This window comes from Dryas octopetala, chromosome 8 (genome assembly GCF_963921425.1).
Source record: "Dryas octopetala chromosome 8, drDryOcto1.1, whole genome shotgun sequence".
Classification (NCBI taxonomy): domain Eukaryota; kingdom Viridiplantae; phylum Streptophyta; class Magnoliopsida; order Rosales; family Rosaceae; genus Dryas; species Dryas octopetala.
In genome coordinates, this window is record NC_141373.1 from 2191578 (window position 1) to 2213237 (window position 21660).

The 21660-nt window shown below is 36.2% G+C and overlaps 2 protein-coding genes and 1 pseudogene across 4 annotated transcripts; 2 read left to right on the forward strand and 1 right to left on the reverse strand.

The window, feature by feature from the left end:
- The first annotated feature begins 11837 nt into the window (after positions 1-11837).
- Positions 11838-15680, forward strand: LOC147275892 (inorganic phosphate transporter 1-4). Its single transcript, XM_086255375.1, has 2 exons — positions 11838-11967; positions 13816-15680. Exon 2 carries the CDS (start codon positions 13864-13866, stop codon positions 15475-15477), a length of 1614 nt encoding a protein of 537 aa, XP_086111501.1. The 5' UTR covers positions 11838-11967; positions 13816-13863; the 3' UTR covers positions 15478-15680.
- Positions 15681-16868: 1188 nt separating this feature from the next.
- On the forward strand, positions 16869-19358 carry LOC147275893 (inorganic phosphate transporter 1-4 pseudogene; annotated as a pseudogene). The gene is made up of 2 exons (XR_015123774.1): positions 16869-16925; positions 17209-19358. The product of XR_015123774.1 is annotated as an inorganic phosphate transporter 1-4 pseudogene (transcript).
- A 100-nt stretch (positions 19359-19458) lies between these two features.
- ADF6 (actin depolymerizing factor 6) lies at positions 19459-21541 on the reverse strand. 2 transcript variants are annotated; one of them, XM_086253314.1, is made up of 3 exons: positions 21209-21541; positions 20339-20541; positions 19459-19963 (listed from the first exon to the last, which is right to left on the reverse strand). In XM_086253314.1, exons 1-3 carry the CDS (start codon positions 21230-21232, stop codon positions 19813-19815), a joined length of 378 nt encoding a protein of 125 aa, XP_086109440.1. In that variant the 5' UTR covers positions 21233-21541; the 3' UTR covers positions 19459-19812. The 2 variants fall into 2 exon arrangements, with proteins under 2 accessions (XP_086109440.1, XP_086109439.1); XM_086253313.1 differs by having other exon boundaries at positions 20339-20604; positions 21209-21538.
- Positions 21542-21660: the final 119 nt, after the last annotated feature.

The window sequence follows — 21660 nt, forward strand, 5'->3', positions numbered from 1 at the left end:
ATCTTAAAAACGTTCATCCTATTATAACACGTGAATTGATTATATCACCTAACAATATTTATAATTTAAACAAAATATTTTTTGTCCAATATTTAAACACACTCTAAATTTAAACTAAAAAAAAAAACACACTCTAAACTTCATTTATTTATAATCAATAAAAACCAAATTTAGTTAAATTAGAACAATAGATAACTAAAAGTCTAAGATAATTAATACTACATTATCTTACCATTATTATTACGAGTCAAAGCTGGCAACTTATCTTTTTTTTTTTTTGATAAAGAGCTGGCAACTTATCTTGATAGTTGATAGTACATCTGCATCAAGTCATAAACTGAAGAATAAACTTTGTATCATCACAATGACGTATTGTTATCCACTATGGTAATATACAAATTTGTTTATGCCTCCATAAATTGTTAATTTGTTAATGACACATTGACACCAACAGAACAAGAAGTCAAGAATAATAAATTGAACCTTAATTGTGAGTCTGTTAATTACTAGCTATCTCCGAAGGAAAAAATTTTGGGTGTAATCAACAACTTGTGCTTCCCATTCTCGGTCCTTGTATTGGAGAAAAGACCACCATGTCCCCACTCCCACAGTTTTTATTTTTTTGTCTTTCTTTTAACTTGTTGAGACAGCTGAGACTTGAGAGCATATCATACCTAAACTCTAAATGAATGAACATATTGACTAAAAAAGGGGCTGGAAACAAAGGGCCAGGCCCACACAACACCAAACAACGGGCCACACCCCAATATCATTAGGAAACAAAAACAAAAAATAGGAGCAAAGCCCAACTAACAGGAAAGAAGCCCAATAACAACAAACGAAGAACAGGAGGATTGAGTTTGGACTTTAGAAAACCATGAGGCCTGCTCCTCATACAAGTATCCCAAGTCTTGAGAATAAAAACCAGCCCACTGGACCCACTTCTCCACTTAGGGACGAGCACTCAAACTCATTTATTGACCATGGGCTTCTAAATGTGCACAACAATTTGATGAGTACATCTAACATTCAAAGTAATTTTACATTTCCAATTTTACCCCTGGCCTATTGACTAAACAATTTAGAAAAGTTAAAAAAAAAAAAAAATAGAGCTAGCTAGTCATTATTGACTCTTGAAAATAAGGATAACGCCCTGTATAAAGGTTTCATTAACAACCAAAAGTTTTAAAACTATTTATAGGTGATAAATTTAATTAGTACTTTGAAACATCCCATCACCGATTTGTTTTCATATGAAAAACATATGTTTGGTGGTACTTAGATGTTATTTGCCATTCCATGATCCAACAATAGTAGAATTAGTACTGTTTGATCCTATCATAGTGCTGCTCTCATATTATTAAGAAAAGTTGGCCCTTTTATTTTGAGACAAAAATATCTAATCTCAGTGCATACTATTGAGCCACCAATTATCATGGTATCTCATGTGCCTCTAAGCTTCGTTCAGTGCATAAGATAAAATTAGATATAATAAATAGCTAAATTCATGTGTATTCAAGAAAGAACATGGAAGATGTCTTCTAACTTGAAGGAAAAAGATAAGAAAAAAATAGAAAGAAAATAAAAAGAAGATGAATTATTTAATCTCACAATTTTTAAAGGGATTGGAAATGATAAGTATCCCTTTATTATTAGTTCATCTTAATACATTTTATTTATTTAAGTTAGAAATTTATTTTTTGAATATACGTAAATTTAATCATTTATCCTATTCATCCAATTATATGTTATACACCAAATCAGGCCTATAGTCATGTTTTGACCAAGAAATAGGACCATTCGAGTCCATTTAGCTACAAACTTTCACCTGAAATTTTGACCGCCATCCCCATGTGTGTTTTTATTTTATTTTATGGATCATCAGACATCGCATGTGCGTGTAAAATCTGAATTCTCATGTTTAGTTGATATTTTATTTTCTTCTCTTTTCTGTTACTGTAGAGGCACCAAGGCCTACAACAAAAAAACAACTAGAGTACTACGATCACACAGGGGCCAAGCCACTCCAATGAAATCTCCGAATAACAACGTTACTACTAGGACTGCTTCTAGAGAGAGTCAAGTAAAACGACTGCTTCGGACGAATCGGACACCCAAATGTTAATAACCCTCAAAATTTTATAGACCCCATATGTATATATATAATATATGTTGGGCCAAAAACTTTTTAATAATTTTGTGATTTTATGATTCATTTCAGTCTTTCGAAGTATCATAACCAAACCCTATTAACCATAAACATATTTAAGGAGGAAGAGATCGAATCCAAGAAAGAAAAAGTTATTTTTCCAATAAATATGGACGATCCTACATTTCTGTGATTTGAATTTTGGTGTCTTCCTTAAAGCAGAGATGAGGTTATCAAATTGAATTACACCTTATAATGAATTAGTATACATGGTTTAGAGATCGAGTTGAACAGACAATAGCTAGTGGTTAATTTGCATATCACACTTTACAACCTTTAGAGAATAGTCAAATGCATTTTTCACATGCATGAAAGAAGCATGCACTAGCCAACCCATTTGGAAATACACAAACCAAGCACAATCGATTGTATCACTCATATTCCTAATCACCAAGCCTAAGTGAGGCACCTTCTAGGAACCCCAAGTAACTTCAAGTGCATGCCGACTAGATAGCCAGCCAGCTAGCCATGGTTGTTAATGAAAAGGCAAAAATGAAGGATGGTATATATATTGGTATTACAGTATATTGGTAGTTGGTGTGACTATGTTGGGTTTCCTTTTCATTATGTTCCCCACTGAAACCAAAAATTTCAAAGCAGAAATCGATCCCACCTCTCCGATCAAACATGGAATTGTTTTAATTAAGGTGAAAGTGTTGGTGGGAAAAGCACTTTTTCACTGTTGGTTTTTTGAGTCAAGCTGAAGAATTAATGAATGATAACTGCTGAGAAAGTTGTAGGAAGCTCTACTTTAAACCACGGCCCTTGAGAATGACTTATAATTGGATATGCCAAAATTGTTTAACAAGCAGACCACATGGTGTTGCAACATAAAAGTGGCTGCCACTCACATGTCATTATATATATAAATATGCATGTCATTATTTTCTCCATTTTGTATTTACTAGTTTAATTTTTCTAATACAATATTGGTATACTCCATTAGGTTTAGGTCACACCAAGTATCCACTAATTAAGGTTATTTTTTCAATAATTTGGGAATATCATGATGGTCAAAATACATATAAGGGGTTTAAAATAGGAAAAGATGCAACCCCCGATTGCGATGTGGAATGGAACCTTGGCCCCTGATTTCCACTGCAATGTCCTTTCGAGTTTCCACCATCCTAAACAATCTGCAATCCCACATTTAACATATTATATTATCATAATATACTTGAACCAACACATTAAATAAAAATTTAAGTGATCAACGATTTAGATTTTTGTTTTTATCAACGGAAAAACCAGCTGATTGAGGTAAGTGGGATAAATATTTATAAAAGGGAAGTTTGGCTGGAAATGGAGATTGGAATGGGATAGCTAGAGATGATCGACACATGGGAACTAGGGTGGGTTGAGATTTTCTGGACTCTAAAATCTATTCGGTAAAAAAATAAAAACAAACAAAATTATAGGTTAGTTTGGCCGGCCAATAGCTCAGACTGGATAGTCATTGACTTTGATACTAACTTTAATAACATAACACTATTTAACATGATAAATTAATCCGGTCAAATAAGATGACAATTTTTTTTTTATTTTTTATTATAGTGATTGTATATATTTTCTTGCCCTGGCCCATTGAAAATTATTCGTTAGATCTTAAGCAAAAAATGATGACATTTCCATTTCCAAAGACGCTGCGACTCGATCCATCGAAAATGGTGCTTCATGAAAAGCAAAGGAGAAGCAAATTAAAGAAGTATTCTCATTCTCTAAAGCTGCCTATTCCCACTTTAAATGCCATCATATACATATCACTTTGCAATTTGCATACTTTGAATATATACGTCCACTCTGTTGGGATATATTTTTCCTATTTCTTTTTTTCAAAATTAAGCCTAAACTTCACATCATCAGCCTCAAAACAATCATACGATTCATACCAATGGGTTGTAACTTGTGTCCAAGTATCTTTATTTTTAATGGGCTTGGAATCAATCCCCATTTTTTTTGTTTTGTTTTTCTACCATATTCTATAGTTTTCATACCATGTGAACGCTTAGCATGCAATTCGCCTAAGAATTTCTAATTTGAAAAGGGAACAAATGTGCTTATCACATTTAATAATAGGCATAAATTCAATTTAGACACATAACTATATATGCTATTTCAACGAGGTCCACGAACTTTCAAATATTTCAAATATACACCTGATTTATTATGTAAATTGAAAAATGAAATTTCGTCCATCAATTTATTGAGAGATCAGTTAAATGTCAGCTTGGCTTTTGCTAACGGGGATTAATTGGCGACGTGGCACCAACTCAGCATACATTTCCCGCCAAATGAGCAACACATGTCCACTTGACACGAGCCCACACACCCATCACTTCTTTCTCACTCGTCGAACGCTTTCCTGACCATTTAGTCTCCCAAAAACATCACGTTTTCCCCCAAATTCAAAGATAAATCCCTCACTTGTGTTCAACGAGCGAGAAAGAGATGATGAGTTTGTGGACCCGTGTCAGGGGTAAGGTGGACTCATGTCATTCATTTGGCGGGAAATGAGCGACACGGGTCCACCTAACCCCTGACACGGGCCCACAAACTTTCTTTATCTCTCTATTATTATTAAATTGTGGGTCTGTGTCGCTCATTTGGCGGGTTTGCTGAGATAGCGCCACATCGCCAAGTAATCCCGGTCAGCAAAAGTCAAGCTGTCATTTAATTAATCTCTCAACGAATCAATGTACAGAAATTCATTTTTCAATTTAGATAATAGATCGGGTATATATTTGAAATATTTGAAAGTTCATGGACCCCGTTGAAATAGCTTATATAGTTATGTGTCTAAATTGAATTTATGCCTTAATAATAACATAGCACTATCATTACATTCAAAGATAGATAGATGTGAATCCCCCGACCATTAAATTAGGGTTAGCATCATCCATATATATATATATATTGTGAATAATATTGAATTTAGTGGCAATGAACTTAGCAACATATAAAATTAATGCTACTTAATTTAATATCAATTGGTTTGACTTTAGAGTAGGCTTATCTATGGTTTTATTAATAATTTTGATCACTAAGACACTAACCTCCTCAAGCTATTATTGCCCTCTAAGCTCTATGAGACTATAATATATATATATATGTATGGTCCATACACATGTCGTGCATGTGAAAGCATAATTTTTGGTTGTGTGCATGATTAGTGGATTTTAGCTAGCTAGGCTAGGGTAAGAGATCGAGTAGCCTAATTATGAGATCAATATGACTTGTAGATTCCCAAGTATATAATTTGAATTATCCCCTAAATAAATTAAATATCAATCGCTCACAGTACCCATACCAAGGCTTACCTCTTGTTCCGGAGAACTGTTATCTATCTGATTAATGTTGACATTCATGTAACATGTTGTCGATTTTTTCGTCCAAACAACTTTGGCAATAATGGGCATGGCCTCACCTAACCCGCTTTTGCAATGTCGTCTGGAACCAAACGTGTTTTTGCAGCTACGTGCTTTCCTCACAGAAGCACTTCCACAGGACCACAGCAGTAGATCGAGCACCATAGACAAGACTAGTGAATATATAACTGCACTTCCACAGTTCCACAGCACCATAGACAAGACAAGTGCGTAAGCTGCATAAGCATAAGTGCGTTGAATATTAATTAATAATATTTGGCAGCCTTTTTTTTTTTTTTTTTTTTTTCTATTAAGTCGTGTAAATATGCATCTATTTCTGAAAAAAGAAGAGGATTGAGATTCAATATACTACACATGTTACTTAAGTACTGTTAAATTACAAAATTAGTGAAAAATAAGTATTGGGGAAATACGGTCAACCTTGTATTATTTCATTATAAACAACATTAGAAGAATAAATAAAAAAAATATACATATAAAAGTTGATTAATTAGCTAGGGTGTAAAATAGCTTTGACAAGCACCGTAGTCCGACCTAGGCTCGATCTGCCCTATTTGAATTGGACTTGTCTAATTCAACGAAATCGGTCATGAATGGGTTAAATCTAGAATTAATTATTGAATTAGGTTGCATTGGTCCTACGTAACCTTTTGTTTTTTCAATAATTTAAATAATTAATTAAAGGCTTATTATCAATTTTGCCCCCTGAACTATGATTCCATTCCTAATATGCTCCCTTACTTTTTAATTCTATCAATTTACCACCTAACAGTTTCAACGTTATTCTAATGTACCCCTTCGACTCAATTCCGTCATAACTTCCATTAGCCTTGCTGACCTGGCAGGGCATATTGGTCATTTCGACCTCTCTAGACCACTCAGCACCCTTCATTTTGCCACATAGACCCAAAAGTGGAACCCACCCCTTTAATTTAATACAAAACCTAAAAAAATAAACAAATGAAAGAAAAAAATAAAATAAAACCCTCCCCCCTACCCACGAACCCCACATTTTCTTCTTCTTCTCCTTCTTCCTTATTTCTTCTTTTTCTTCTGCAATTCCCTCCCCCCCCCCCTCCCACCACCCCAACCTAGCCCCTCTCGGCCCCGTCGCACCTCCCCCCAAACCCAACCTCCCAGCCCCATCACACCCCCCTCCCACCCACCCAGCCCCACTGTCGCACCCACCCACCAACTCTCTTGTCCACCACCACAACTTCACCGTCACCTTCATCATCCCCTCCGACGGCCACCCACCAAAGCCCAGACATCCGTCCTCGCCGCCCTTCCCAAACAAAGAAGACAAAGCTGAATTTGCAGATCTAGAGAGGGGAAAATAGAGGGAGAGAGAGAGAGAGAGAGAGAGAGAGAGAGAGAGAGAGAGAGGGGAAAGAGGGGGGTCATTGGCTGGGAATGGTGGTGGGGCTGGTGCAGGTGGCTGATCGGGAGGAGAGGGTGGTGTGGGTGAGTTTCTGATCGGGGTGATTTTCTGATCGGGGTGAGTTTCTGGGCACAGGTTGGGATGGTGGGTTTGGTTTTTTATTTTTTTTTATTATTTTTTTTTTCTAAATATTAGAGTTTAAAATATTTTTTTTTTGTTTTAAATTTTAAGTTTTGTATTAAATTAAAGGGGTGGGTCCCACTTTTATGTTTATGTAGCAAAATTGGAGTGCTGAGTGATCCAGGTAGGTCTACTCCGCCACGTAGGCGGCCACATCAGCAAGGCTAACGGAAGTTATGACGGAATTGAGTCGAAGGGGTACATTAGAATAACGTTGAAACTGTTAGGTGGTAAATTGATAGAATTAAAAAGTAAGGGGGCATATTAGGAATGGAATCATAGTTCAGGGGGCAAAATTGATAATAAGCCTTAATTAAATTTAGCTACAAGTAAGCTATTTATAATATAAACAAAATTAACTCTTCAAAATAAAAAAGAGTAAATAAAATAAGAAGTTCCATGAATGGCGGGTTGAGCGCATTATCTTGGATTATTTGCATTTCTTGGCACTTGGCAGATGAGTGTTGAAGTCAAAGGAGGGACACCCTCAACCCAGCTAAGCCGGCACGTGGATTTGGAGCCTTTGAAAGTCAATGGACACATCATTTAGGAAGATTCAAAAGTAAACATATATATTTTTTTAACTCAAAAGCCTATGTTGACGGACGCGAGGCCGTGTTTTAGCAAAACAGTGCTAAGCGAGATTCAAAAGTAAACATATATTTTTTTTTAACTCAAAAGCCTATGTTGACGGACGCCAGGCCGTGTTTTAGCAAAACAGTGCTAAGCGTTTGGCTATTGTAGTACGTTAAAGCTACGTTTGTTACAAGGGATTACACGGGATTAAGAGGGATTATGTTAAATAACATGCTTATTTTATGTTTGGCATCACTCGGTGTTATTTTAAGTGGGATTATATAGTACCGGTTTTACTAAAAACAGGGCTTAGATGTTCTTCTACAACACGGTGCTGAAGTGCCGTGCTAAATAAGACCGTGTTCTTCACTTCTTCTACAACACGATGCTGATCTCAGATTTCTCAGTCGATCCCATGGGAGGAGACCAACATGCCCAATCCTTTCTCTTCTCTCTCTCTCTCCGCTCTTCCTCCTCTCTCTTTTTTTTTTTTCTCTCAACCTCTCTCTCTCTTTTTATTCGTGGACCAGATTGGCTTGAATTGATGTACTGGATTATTTGGGATTGACGAGGGAAAGAAAATATCTGATCATGCAAGCAACGATTAATTTAAGTCGGAAAGATAATCACGGAACAAGACAACTAAGAACTTGGCAGGCAGCAATTCAATCATTATGTATGAAAACAAAAAAACAAAAGTTGAAAAGGAAAGAAAGAAAAGAAAAGAAAATAAGAACCCATCTATTCTAAGTTTCTAACGAGGCAAGCCAAATGGTTTGGACCATTTGGAATTGTACTCCAAAGATTAGAGTATTGAGTATTTGGTAGCCTGGATGCGATTTATTGGGTTTTTTCAGGATTGATATACTAAATTTTTCAGCTGGGTTCTTTTACCTGTTTTTTTTTTTTGCCATGTTTTTCTTTTCTTTAATTTATGGGTTTTTATTTTTTAGGTCCGTTGATTTTAGGTACCAAATTATAATGTTTTTTTTTTATTTTAATTACTAAAACATTTATGTCATTTTACTTTAGGTACTAAATTTCAGTTTAGGTACCAATTTTTAAAAATATAGTTATATCGAGCTGTGACTGTCTAACAGTTATAACTTTTTTATTGATTTGTTGTTTTTGCAATATTTGCAAGGCTTAAACTTTAATGTTTAGTATTTGAGTTATATGACTTAATCCCCCAAGCCTAAATCAAAAGTATTAAACTCTTAAAAATTTTAAATTTTTATAAATTTGAAACAGTCACAGTTTAATCATAACTGTGACTGTTCGACAGTCACAACTATATAACAAACTGATTTGTGACCTAATCCAAAATGTCTTACTCTAGGTTATTACCTAAACTAAAAAAAATTAGTGTCATGTTGGTTTATTGAAAAACTATTGATATTTGATATTTAATCCTAATTTTTTTTTTTTTGTGGATTTTGTTCTTATCTTTTTCTCCCTTTATCATTATTAACTTGTTAAAACAAAAATCAGACTTGCCTCGAGTGTGTCAAGAATGACAATGCTTAATTAATTGAAAAAAATTAATGATTAACATGTTTAATTATTTAAAAATTAAGATAAGTATAACTCTGTCCGATTATACACCAAATATAGAACAGTGTTATTTTAATTGTCCTACTTTTTAGTCCGACACAGTACCAAACATAGGATATCACTTAATTCAGCTTACTCCAGTCTAACACAGTCCAGCATAATCCATAAGAATAGTTCAGTCCAACACAGTCCAGCGTAACAACGTAGACTGTCAGTTTAAAGTGTTACTGCAGTATAAAAAAAAAATTCCAATATTTTTGATATGTTTTTTGATAATTTTTTTGGCTGTTGATTATTTGAATGTATTTAGGCATACTTAGTACTAGCCTCTCTTGGGAGCGAATGTGAAGTGATTCTTTCTATTGTGCAAATACCGATATATTGGCAAGCGTAATCCGTTTAATAGGCTTCTCTTATTTCTATTCTCAAATTACAAATCACAAATCACAAATACAAACAAACTTAGTTGTTAAACCCAAATGAAAAGACCCAAAAAAACAATTTGAATATGTAAAATTAAGAAAAAATTAATTAAAGAGAGAGATGAGAGAATTAATAGAAGATTAATTAAGGAAAGAAATGCGGCAAACCAATTCTCATGGGAAAAGTAAATTTGGAAAATAGATAACTGACCATTGAATTTAAGTCGAAACGATCTCATATATTTGGATTCGGAGATAAATTTTAAGATTTAAAAACTATTTTGTTTTATTATATAGATATTTTAGGAAATTCATAAAGTAAAGATTTATAATTTTGAGTTTATAAAAAGATGTAAGTATAACTGTAATTTTAAGCACTCCACGTAAAACTCCAAGCGTCGGCCCATTTTTTTGTCCAACATGGAAATTCTCCGTATGATAATTTTTAACTGAGTAAAGAATAAATTATATGCTTTTCAGTTGAAAGCTTTGTTTTTTTGGGTCAAATAATGGACCATCTAAAATTCTAAACCGCCTAAATATCAAACACTAAAAGTCGAACAACCTACTCTCTCTCTCTCGTTCTCAAATCTCAAATTACGTTCTCAAATCTCAAATCAGTCAGAGAACTCAGAGTCCATCCAATTTTAAAAGCATGACATATCACATATGGGCAACAAGCAAGTAGTACAGAGCAGTTTATTCTATTTTTCAGGTGGTACAAACAAGTAAAACACATAAAGGAGCTCACACATTTTGACAATCATAATATGGTCGAGAAAATCATAAATCATGAGCCGTGCCCACGAAAAAGTGCCAAAAATATTCGTATAGTAATTGAATATATAGTTTTGTTGGTCAACCTTTTCAGCATTCTTAAGAAAAAACAAAGACGGTTGTTAAGAATTCTCCATGGAAATAGACAGCTTATCCTAATACCTAGGCTAAGGACTACAATTGACATTGGCACGCCCAAAAATGAACCATCTAAAGTGTTGGAGGTAAGATTTCCCTTGGTGATCTTTGATCTTGTGTTAGGCAACAAGGAAATAGAGTCCCTTACTAAAATTTTATGTCTTTTCATTTGAAAGGTGTCCTAAGACTTAGAGCTGAAGAGTCGATTTGAAGATAAATTCAATTAAAATAGTGAGAGAATTTTAATAGTTTTGAATAAAAATATAAATTTTTCCTTTTAACCCCAGGTCCCCAACCATTAAATTTCTTTAAAAATACACGGGTTCACAATTATTGGAACAATATTTGACTCCGGATATGTGAATATGTGATTGGAATCTTCCTCCTTACTTCTAAGGTTATTTTTTTCACATCACTCTTAAGAGTTTCATTGACTTTATATTCTTAAATTTCATTTATTTTTATTTTATTACTTTAAAAATAAGGGAGTCTTTTCAACTTATTTGTTGAGGTTACGTGACTCATTACAAGTAATGTGTGGACAAAGTTGATTTCATATTAGAAAGATGACTCAACAAGTTAATAACATATAGTTAGATGATTGATTACCAAACAAAAGTCTTCTAAGATAAAATCCTAAACCTTAAATAGGTCCATTGGACATTTGGACCTCTACCCAAATAATGAATCTACATGGTTAAATTGAGAAGTTAATCAAAATTAAACAGTAGGTCCATGTTGGTCTTTTGCCCCACACTAAATGAGAACTTACCACTCTCATGCACGGTTTTAATGAAAGCTGACAGACAATCTCGTCATGGTCTCCATCAGTCCATCAAAGACCAGAGAGTCGTAAATGACAATATTGTCCTCTCAAGTCTTCCAAGTCTTTTTTTTGGGCAAGAAGTCTTCCAAGTCTTAACTAACCCATTCATCTCACAAAAGGCCGTGGTTGTTACAAAGAGAGTGAGAGACACATTTCTTGTGGGCCCAATGGCCCATGCCTCCCGCCGTATTAAAAAATCCAATAAACAAACAAGTGGTCCATGATAAACCAATAATAACAAAGAGACAGGGCAAGTGTATAAATCCTATCGGCAAAACGGTGTCGTAAAAGGGAGGGCGCTGACTGCCGGTGCCGGGTGAAGTTGACTAAAATAAACAGCGCCAAGAAACGGAATATACCGATTGAATCTTGGTTTCTTTGTAAGAACGCGTAGCTTCTGCTGCCGTTGCATTTGCGTATAAATATGTAGTCATTCCCTTCCTCTTTTCCACATTACCTCTTCAACTTTCTCTTGGTGTCGCTCAAGCCTCAAAGGAGTGGACAAACAAAACGTTCAGGTAATTAGTAGCTAATTACAACTTTGTTTATGCTTAATTATCTTTGTCTTTCATTCTTCTTAATTGTTATTTGTATATGATTAAACCCAAAAAATCTCACTCTCATGCATGCATTGCAAACTGCATAGTGTAAAGTGAAAAAGTGGGAATAAAAACAATTTAGAGCTTTTTTTACATGGGTTGGGTCATGGGTGGGGTTCTCTTTTACATTTTTCACATGGGTATGTCTGTCTGGTAGTGTCCCTCTATGAACCTCTCAAAATTACAACATGGACTTTTTACCCTCTTCCATTTCTGATATAACTCTAAAACAGTACCCTTTTTTCATTTTTTTCATTGCTCATTTGTTTACTTCTAACCACTTTGAGTTTCTAGGTATTGGGTCTGGAGCAAAAAAAAGAAAGAAAAGGAAATTAGCAAAAAAAAGGGAAATTTTTAGAAACCCATTGGGGATTAGATGCACCTAATCTGGAAAATATTGACCAAGATAATCAGGGGCAGGATTTGATTATAGTGTGGTGTTTTTAGTTTAATAATAAGCTAAGAAAATATTATCCTGATTTTGGGATCTGGCTTGGCTGGTTGGAATACATCGCATTGAATGCTCCATTATATTTATGCTATTGATTATTTGTATCGGTCCTAGTGCATTCCCTTGATCATGTACATCTGTAGACAGCCATAAATATTGATTTAAGCCAATTAAGTACTGTTTTTAATTTGATATTCCTGAATTTAAGCCCAAGACATCTGGTTGATCAACAACCTTGGAAAGTCAATTAAAAGGGTATAGTGTTGACAGGTCAGAGATTTTGGGAGCTATTCTCCATTTCTCCCCTAAATTTTATTTCTATTTTTTTTTTAAATTATGGCTTCAAATCGATTTCCAGATGTTATTTTATACCAAAAAGGTCATATTTCTTTTTAAACTTTATAGAGTAGAGGTTCAAAATTTAAATCTGATAGTTTTATGTCTTTCAGCTAATTTTACATTAAAAGGCAATAGCTCTCTGGTGCATATTTTTATTTGAATAAATAAATAATATAACTGTAGTTGGTAGATTTCTAATGAATCCTTAGAAATGGTATCTATTTTGTTGTTATGTGGGGTAGTTTGCATGTGGTTGTCATTGTTCAGACAAGAGAGAGAAGGGGGGGGGGGGGGGGGGGGGGGAAGAGTTCTTTCACTTCATTGTATTTGTCTTTTCTTCTGCTTTTCCTGTTGTCATGTATTATGCAGTATTGTCATGGAGTTTTCAGAAGATTATTTCACATTTTCACACCCAAGTAAAAGATATTCTAAATTTTTTTGGCCGGAAAATAAAATTTGTTCAATGTGTATGATTTAGTTATTATAATCTGCAACTCTCAGTCTTCTTTTCATACATAAACTCATCTTTTTTTTACATACATGACGTCTTTCCCTTGTGATAACATCTATGCACTGAGGTCATCCGCCTTCCTAATGTCCAAGAGTCAGAAATTAAAGAGTGGATTAGTTGGACTTATTATTATGTTGAGTTGGCAAAAATACCCTCATGGATTGAAAATTCAGCCTTCATTTAGAGATGAGTTATAGCATGGTGGTCCTGGAATTCTAGGTGAGGCAATTAAAAATTTCAAGATGACCAACTATGGTGGAAAATCAATGACCTTGTAGTCCAGTTGTACACCTCTTGTCAAAGATGGAGTCAAGTTTTTCACCCCCTTGATATTTTATTAAACAATTGTTTGTCTTTTTCTTTGTTTATCTTTTTTGTCCAAGATGGACTGCATAATACATTAATTTGAAAATCTTCTTCTGTGTCGGTAGCAGTTCATTTTCTGACTCTAGTTCAAAATTTGCAGATAGAGAAAGCTTGGTGTGGAAAAAAGAGCAGAGAAAGAAAGCTTGCCATGGCCAGAGAACAACTACAGGTGCTCAACGCACTTGATGTAGCGAAAACACAATGGTATCATTTCACTGCAATTATAATTGCTGGAATGGGCTTCTTCACAGATGCATATGATCTCTTCTGCGTATCCCTGGTAACCAAGTTGCTAGGCCGCATATACTACCATGTTGAAGGTGCAGAAAAACCAGGCATATTGCCTCCAAATGTATCAGCTGCTGTTAATGGCGTAGCATTTTGTGGAACATTAGCTGGTCAGCTCTTCTTTGGCTGGCTTGGTGATAAGATGGGAAGAAAGAAAGTCTATGGCATGACTCTTATGCTCATGGTCTTATGTTCTATTGGTTCAGGTCTCTCCTTTGGGCATACCCCAAAATCTGTAATGTCAACTCTTTGCTTCTTTCGTTTCTGGCTTGGGTTTGGTATTGGTGGTGACTACCCTCTTTCTGCCACTATCATGTCTGAATATGCTAATAAGAAGACTCGCGGTGCCTTCATTGCTGCAGTCTTTGCCATGCAGGGCTTTGGAATTTTAGCAGGTGGTATATTTGCAATCATTTCTTCAGTTGCATTTAAAGCTAAGTTTGAGGCTCCAGCATATGAGGTTGATGCACTTGCCTCAACTGTTCCACAAGCAGACTATCTTTGGCGAATTATTGTAATGGTGGGAGCAATCCCAGCTGCAATGACTTACTACTGGCGAATGAAGATGCCTGAAACTGCTCGTTACACCGCCCTTGTTGCCAAGAATGCAAAACAGGCTGCAGCTGACATGTCAAAGGTTCTGCAGGTTCAAATTGATTCAGAACCACAGAAAGTTGAGCAGTCGGGTAGTGCATTTAACTTGTTCTCTAAGGAGTTTCTTCGTCGCCACGGACTTCACTTGCTTGGAACAACAAGCACATGGTTCTTGCTTGACATTGCATTCTACAGCCAAAATCTGTTCCAAAAGGATATCTTTAGCGCAATTGGATGGATTCCACCAGCTAAGACTATGAATGCTATTGAGGAGGTTTACAAAATTGCAAGGGCACAAACGATTATTGCTCTATGCAGCACTGTCCCAGGCTACTGGTTTACAGTCGCTTTTATTGACAAGATTGGAAGATTTGCTATTCAATTGATGGGTTTCTTCTTCATGACTGTGTTTATGTTTGCACTGGCGATTCCCTATGACCACTGGACACATAAGGACAACCGAATTGGGTTCGTGGTGATATACTCATTGACCTTCTTTTTTGCAAACTTTGGTCCTAATGCCACCACATTTGTCGTGCCAGCTGAGATCTTCCCGGCTAGGTTCCGCTCTACTTGTCACGGTATCTCAGCAGCAGCTGGGAAGCTTGGTGCTATAGTGGGTGCATTCGGGTTCTTGTACTTGGCTCAGAACAAGGATAAGGCCAAGGCAGATGAAGGGTACCCGGCAGGCATTGGGGTGAAGAATTCACTCCTTGTGTTGGGTGTAGTCAACTTCTTGGGAATATTGTTTACTTTCTTGGTTCCCGAATCCAAAGGGAAGTCATTGGAGGAGATGTCAGGTGAGAATGAAGATGAAAGTGAAACTGGGGTGGAGTTGGAGCCATCGAGTTATAACAACAGGACAGTTCCAGTTGCTTAGGTTGGGTCTGTAAGAAGTTTGTAGAGTAATGTTGTAAGCCTTAAGTTATTTTGATGAGGGAAAGCTCTAATTTTCTATTCCCCCCCCCCCCCCTGTCTTAATTCCTACTACTTGTTCATTTTTTCCCCTTGTTGTAGTGACCTCAGTCTATGTTATGTTGCAAAGGATGCCAAATATAAAAGAGCATTTCCTGGTTCATTTCTTTTCTTCTGTGCAATGAATCACAGCTTGTGAGTAGCTACATGCCTAATTGCTTACAATCAATGATCATTTTTTTGAGAAATGTATACAGTAGAAGAGAATAATCAATAGTCTACCATCTTCTGTGAATTGAATTCCTTATTGGGTTAGGTGTGTAATAATTTTGCAGATATTTTCTACGGATTAGACATGTGTCTTTGAAATCTGATTACCCCGGGGGTTGATATTATTTTATATTTTTTGCTGTAATGAGACTCAAACTTAAGACCTAATCTCTTACTCACCCTTTCTAATGCCGCTTGAGCTAAGGTTCTTGGCTTTTTCATATAATCTTCTTTTTGGACTGACCTTTCTATATAATCTTCTTTTCATATGAAAATTTGTCATGCTCGAAATATTATTATCTTTAATTTGCTTCAAGCTTCTATCCTTTTTGTGTTTCTTACAAAAGATAGATTTCAAAGATTGCCATATACATCAGAGGCAAAATCTCATTTTATGTGCGATTGATAGCTCTGATTGGCAGGAGAGAAATAGGAAATATCTTAATTTCCGCCATGTCAAATACTTCTCAGTGCAGTGGTTGTGGACTATGTAGTCATCATCAACCCATTGAATATGTTCCAAAACACAAACATTAATTATTTACTTTAATTGTAAAAATATTTCTCCCCCTCCAATCAATATTGGGTTTTATATAGAAAGCGTATCACCCTTCAGACAATCTTCCTAGCTATAGCTAGAAAGAACAAATTCCATGGCCTCAAATATGACTTTCCTTTAGCAGAGCATATATACCATATATGTCCTGTTAATTACCACCAAATCTGAAATTAAGATAGACATTTAACCATATATAGAACATGGACAACTAGCTAACTATAATTACGTTCACATACCAAAACATGTACACAGGAATACATGTGGTGTGGCTAAATATGGAAGTTGTTTTTGGTCGGTCACTGAATGCTAGCTGCTACTAGAATTTTGTCATGGAATATGCCAGTGAAAATTCCAGTTTGTTGGAGAGAAAAATGGGTTTACAGTGAAACAACAACTAGAAAAATCAAGGGAATATTCTGGTTTATCATGGAGACTCTCACGCATATAAATTCTCTATCCCATGCATGCCCCTAACCATCAAGTACTACTCATCTCTCTGCTCTGCCTCTCTCTCTCTCTCTCTCTCTCTCTCTCTCTCTCTCTCTCTCTCATATTTCTCAACAAGGTTGAGAGAGCACATCCAGGTCAGAACCAAGTACTGCTCTATGCATGTTCTTCTTTCATCTTAATTATATTGCTCCTTATTTACCATAAGCCCTTAATATTTTGATTCTCAGTTGAGATGGGGCATTATATTTATATCCCCTTTCAGTGAATTTTTTGAATTTAGATTCTTCAAGAAATGATAAACTTTTCTGTCTATCTTCTTTGAGTTTGCATCAATCAATGCCAATTTTTCTGATTCATTCATACATTGGGATGTATATGTAACCTTACTAGTGGTGTTCTTGCATGTTGATGAAGCAGAGAAAAAGAGTTTGCAAGATTGAGTAGACACAAAAGGGATCTAACCAAGCAAGCTAAGCATGGCCAATGAACAATTGCAAGTTCTTAATGCACTAGATAGTGCAAAAACACAATGGTACCATTTCACTGCAATTATAATTGCTGGAATGGGCTTCTTCACCGATGCATATGATCTCTTCTGCATATCCCTTGTCACCAAATTGCTCGGCCGCATATACTATCATGTTGAAGGTTCAGCAAAGCCTGGTACTTTGCCTCCAAATGTATCAGCTGCTGTTAATGGTGTAGCATTTTGTGGAACATTAGCTGGTCAAGTCTTCTTTGGCTGGCTTGGTGACAAGATGGGTAGAAAGAAAGTCTATGGCATGACTCTTATGCTCATGGTTCTTTGCTCCATTGCTTCAGGTCTCTCCTTTAGCCATGACCCAAAATCTGTAATTGCAACCCTTTGCTTTTTCAGGTTCTGGCTTGGGTTTGGCATTGGTGGTGACTACCCACTTTCTGCCACCATCATGTCTGAATACGCTAACAAGAAGACTCGCGGTGCCTTCATTGCCGCGGTCTTTGCCATGCAGGGCTTTGGAATTTTAGCAGGAGGGTTATTTGCAATGCTTGCATCTTCCATATTTGAGGCCAAGTTCAAGGCTCCAGCTTATGAAGTTGATCCAATTGGTTCAACTGTCCCACAAGCAGACTTCCTCTGGAGAATTATTTTAATGGTTGGAGCACTCCCAGCAGCTCTAACCTATTACTGGCGCTTGAAGATGCCTGAAACCGCTCGTTACACAGCACTTGTTGCCAACAATGTCAAACAGGCTGCATCTGATATGTCAAAAGTTATGCAGGTTGACATTGAAGCTGAACAGGTCAAGGCTCAGGAACCGGCGAAGACCTTTAGTTTGTTCTCTAAGGAGTTTATGCGCCGCCATGGGATTCACTTGCTTGGAACCACAAGTACATGGTTCTTGCTTGACATTGCATTTTATAGTCAAAATCTGTTTCAGAAGGACATCTTTAGTGCCATTGGATGGATTCCTAATGCAAAGACTATGAATGCCATTTCAGAGGTTTATAAAATAGCAAGGGCACAGACCCTTATTGCTCTGTGCAGTACTGTGCCTGGCTACTGGTTCACTGTAGCCTTTATTGATAGAATGGGAAGATTTGCAATCCAATTGATGGGGTTCTTCTTCATGACAGTGTTCATGTTTGCATTGGCCTTTCCTTACAATTATTGGACCCACAAGAATCACTTGATTGGGTTTGTGGTACTGTATTCACTGACTTTCTTCTTTGCAAATTTTGGACCTAATGCCACCACATTTGTGGTGCCAGCTGAGATTTTCCCAGCCAGACTGAGGTCCACTTGCCATGGGATATCTGCAGCAGCAGGAAAGTTAGGGGCAATGGTGGGTGCATTTGGGTTTTTGTATTTGGCACAACCCCAGGACAAGACTAAGACAGAGGCAGGGTTCCCTCCCGGTATAGGGGTCAAGAATTCACTCATTGTGTTGGGTGTCATCAACTTCTTGGGAATGTTATTTACATTCCTTGTGCCTGAATCAAAAGGAAAATCTTTGGAGGAAATTTCAGGTGAGGGCGATGAAGAACACAATTAGGGAAGTTAAAGACGAAAAGCAGCCGCAGATTACATACATAGACAAGAGGGTTTCTGTTATTTCTTATAAAATGTAGCAATTCTTTATGATATAGTTGTCATTCTTCTCCATTTTAATTTATGATTTTTAGTCATTGTATTGTGTTAAAGTTGTAATAAAATCCTCCACAAATATCATTGTAAAAAATAGTAAAGTACGGGTGGCCATTGTGATCTTTCCGTCCATGTTGCCTATTAAGCTGGTGCCATTTTTCACAGCTGGGTTGTTTAGGTATGTTTCTTTTGGCAGATTAAAAAATAGGTGAGCTTTTTAGGAGAAAAGATAACTAAATTGTAACCTTTTTTATTTTCTTAGTGTGAAGAAAATAGAGGGAGGCTATGTATAGTGAGTGAGGTATGCTGTATATTGAGTTGATCTCTGTACTAAAGAGAGGCCTATTATTAAGTACGACATGAATCTAGACTTGGCCTATATCTAAAACAATAATCAAATTAATCAATTAAGGGTGATTGATAATCAATCAATGATCAACACTTAACACTCACCGTGGCACCATTCCTTTATTTGATTGACCTCTCCTAATTCTTCCACATCACTATTTTTTGCCTTCTTCTCAATCAAAGCTTGCAGATATTATTAGCATATAATAAGATAAGATAAAAAGATAAGGCTCCGCTATTCTTGCTCTACAAAGATAAATACATTAGAAACCAAATCTATATAGGAACACATTTCATTGTCTAGGAAGTAAGCTTACTGTAAGGAAACTGAATTTTGCAACTGAATTTTGCAGCAGGAAGACAACATCAGACCATACTTTTCATACCAGCCAACTGATATACCAGTTTATTCAAGGAGTAGTAATACAGTCTTGTGCGGGTACTGGGTTCTGCACTTAATGAAGCCAGCAGAACAAAATTACAAAACAGAATCCCAGAGATTTTGACCGACCAAGCAAGATATGTTTTAGTACTGCAGAGACTGTTCAGTGTGCGCGGTCTCTGATCACCTCAAGATCCATCTCTGTTGGGTCAGTAGCCTGAATTTCATAGTGGATACCATCCAGCTCTCGCCTAAACCTGTCTTTAGATGTGGCGTAGAGCATCTTGGCACGGATTCGAGAGGTTGAAGGGGACCTGATCATTATTAAACAAAGAATCATAAAGGAAAATGATAGAACCAAGTATTTGAATTACAAGTCTAAATAATACATGGACTAAAAATGAGTAAACAAAATTGGGAAAGCTATGGTTTTTAGCACCAAACCTTGCACCAAGCAAACTATTATGCAAAAATGGTTTTATATAAAAGCTTCACACATATGACAATTGGATAAGAAATCAATGGTGCAAATGCAAATTTAAGCATGACTTGTAATAACATTTGTCTTACTTACCATAAGAGAAAAACAGTCACAACAAAAGATGGCTGAAGTTTTCAGAAAATGGTAACAGGAATGATGTCAGTCCATGCATATCAGTGTTGAGGGGATTACAGGCAAAAAAACTAACCATGCAATGAAGAAGATCTTGCTCTTTTGACAGTTATCAGAGGTCACAAAATCAAAGTCATATACTGCATATCGGCAATCATTCTCAGGCAAAGCTGCCACAAAATCATCATAACTCTCAGCTGGACCACCAATCTTTTCAACTACAACCTCCCTTTTCTTCTCCTCAACCCTAAATATCACATAGCGGTGAACCTTCTTCCTCTGCAGTTCCAAGAACGTGTTCTTGCTGTGATCAGAGACACCCATGGCACACGAAGCATTTGGCTGGAAAGAAAACCAAATTGCATAATATAACACACTAACACAGTACCATCTAAAAATTTTCATAACACACTGATGAATTAATAACTATTTTTCCTAGACAAATATGTTCTGTTTGGCAGCTGAGAAATCTGACGACTTTCATTAACTAAGACCAAGATAACAATAGCCTCATAAAACAATTTGGATCACGGAAGATGAATTCTCATTTATTTGAAAAAATATCCAGAAAACAATACATGATAAAGTTTTAAGCTTTAATTTCAGCTCAAAAAATTTGAAAAAAAGCTCTAAGCTTTACCCCTCAGCAACCAAATAAATACTAAACAAACTGAACTGGGTGTCATCCAAAACTACATCAGACTGAATATATTTGGAACAACATGGTTTTTAACATAAAATATGAAACTCTTAAACAAAATCAAAATCCCTTTAATGTTAGCTTCAATTCAATATGCAGTCGAAACTAAACAAAAACCCAGAATTAAACCAAACCAAAGATGCTCCAAAAACCAACAGAGAGGGAGAGAGAGAGAGAGAGAGAGAGAGAGAGAGAGAGAGAGAGAGAGAGAGAGAGAGAGAGAGAGAGAGAGAGAGAGAGAAATACCCGACTGAGCCCTCTGAAAGACATTGCAGCCAAGAAAGTATTAACACCAAGATAGGGGAAGAGAATTAAAAATTTGATCGAGAATAAGAAGAACAGAGTCGGAGAAGAGGCTCTAAGTATTTAGGTGAGGCTTGCACGGAAGGTAAAGCAGCAAAATATGGAGAAATGAGGCATGCAGAAGAAAGATAAACAAATGGGAATGATACAAATCAAACAAAAAAGCAAAACCCAAATCAATATTCTCTTCCTTTCTTTTTTCTGAGGTCAGAGAGAGCAAGAAAATGAAAAAAAAAAAAAAAAAAAAAAAACCTGGAAGATTCGGATTGTAAAGGAGAGGAGAAGAGCAGAGTGTGAGTCCTCTTTCTTTTATAACGTTGCAAAAGGTAAGGGACGGTGCGTAGGACTAACGCTTGCAAAGCCCGACGTTGACTTGGGAGTTGGGACCGCGACGA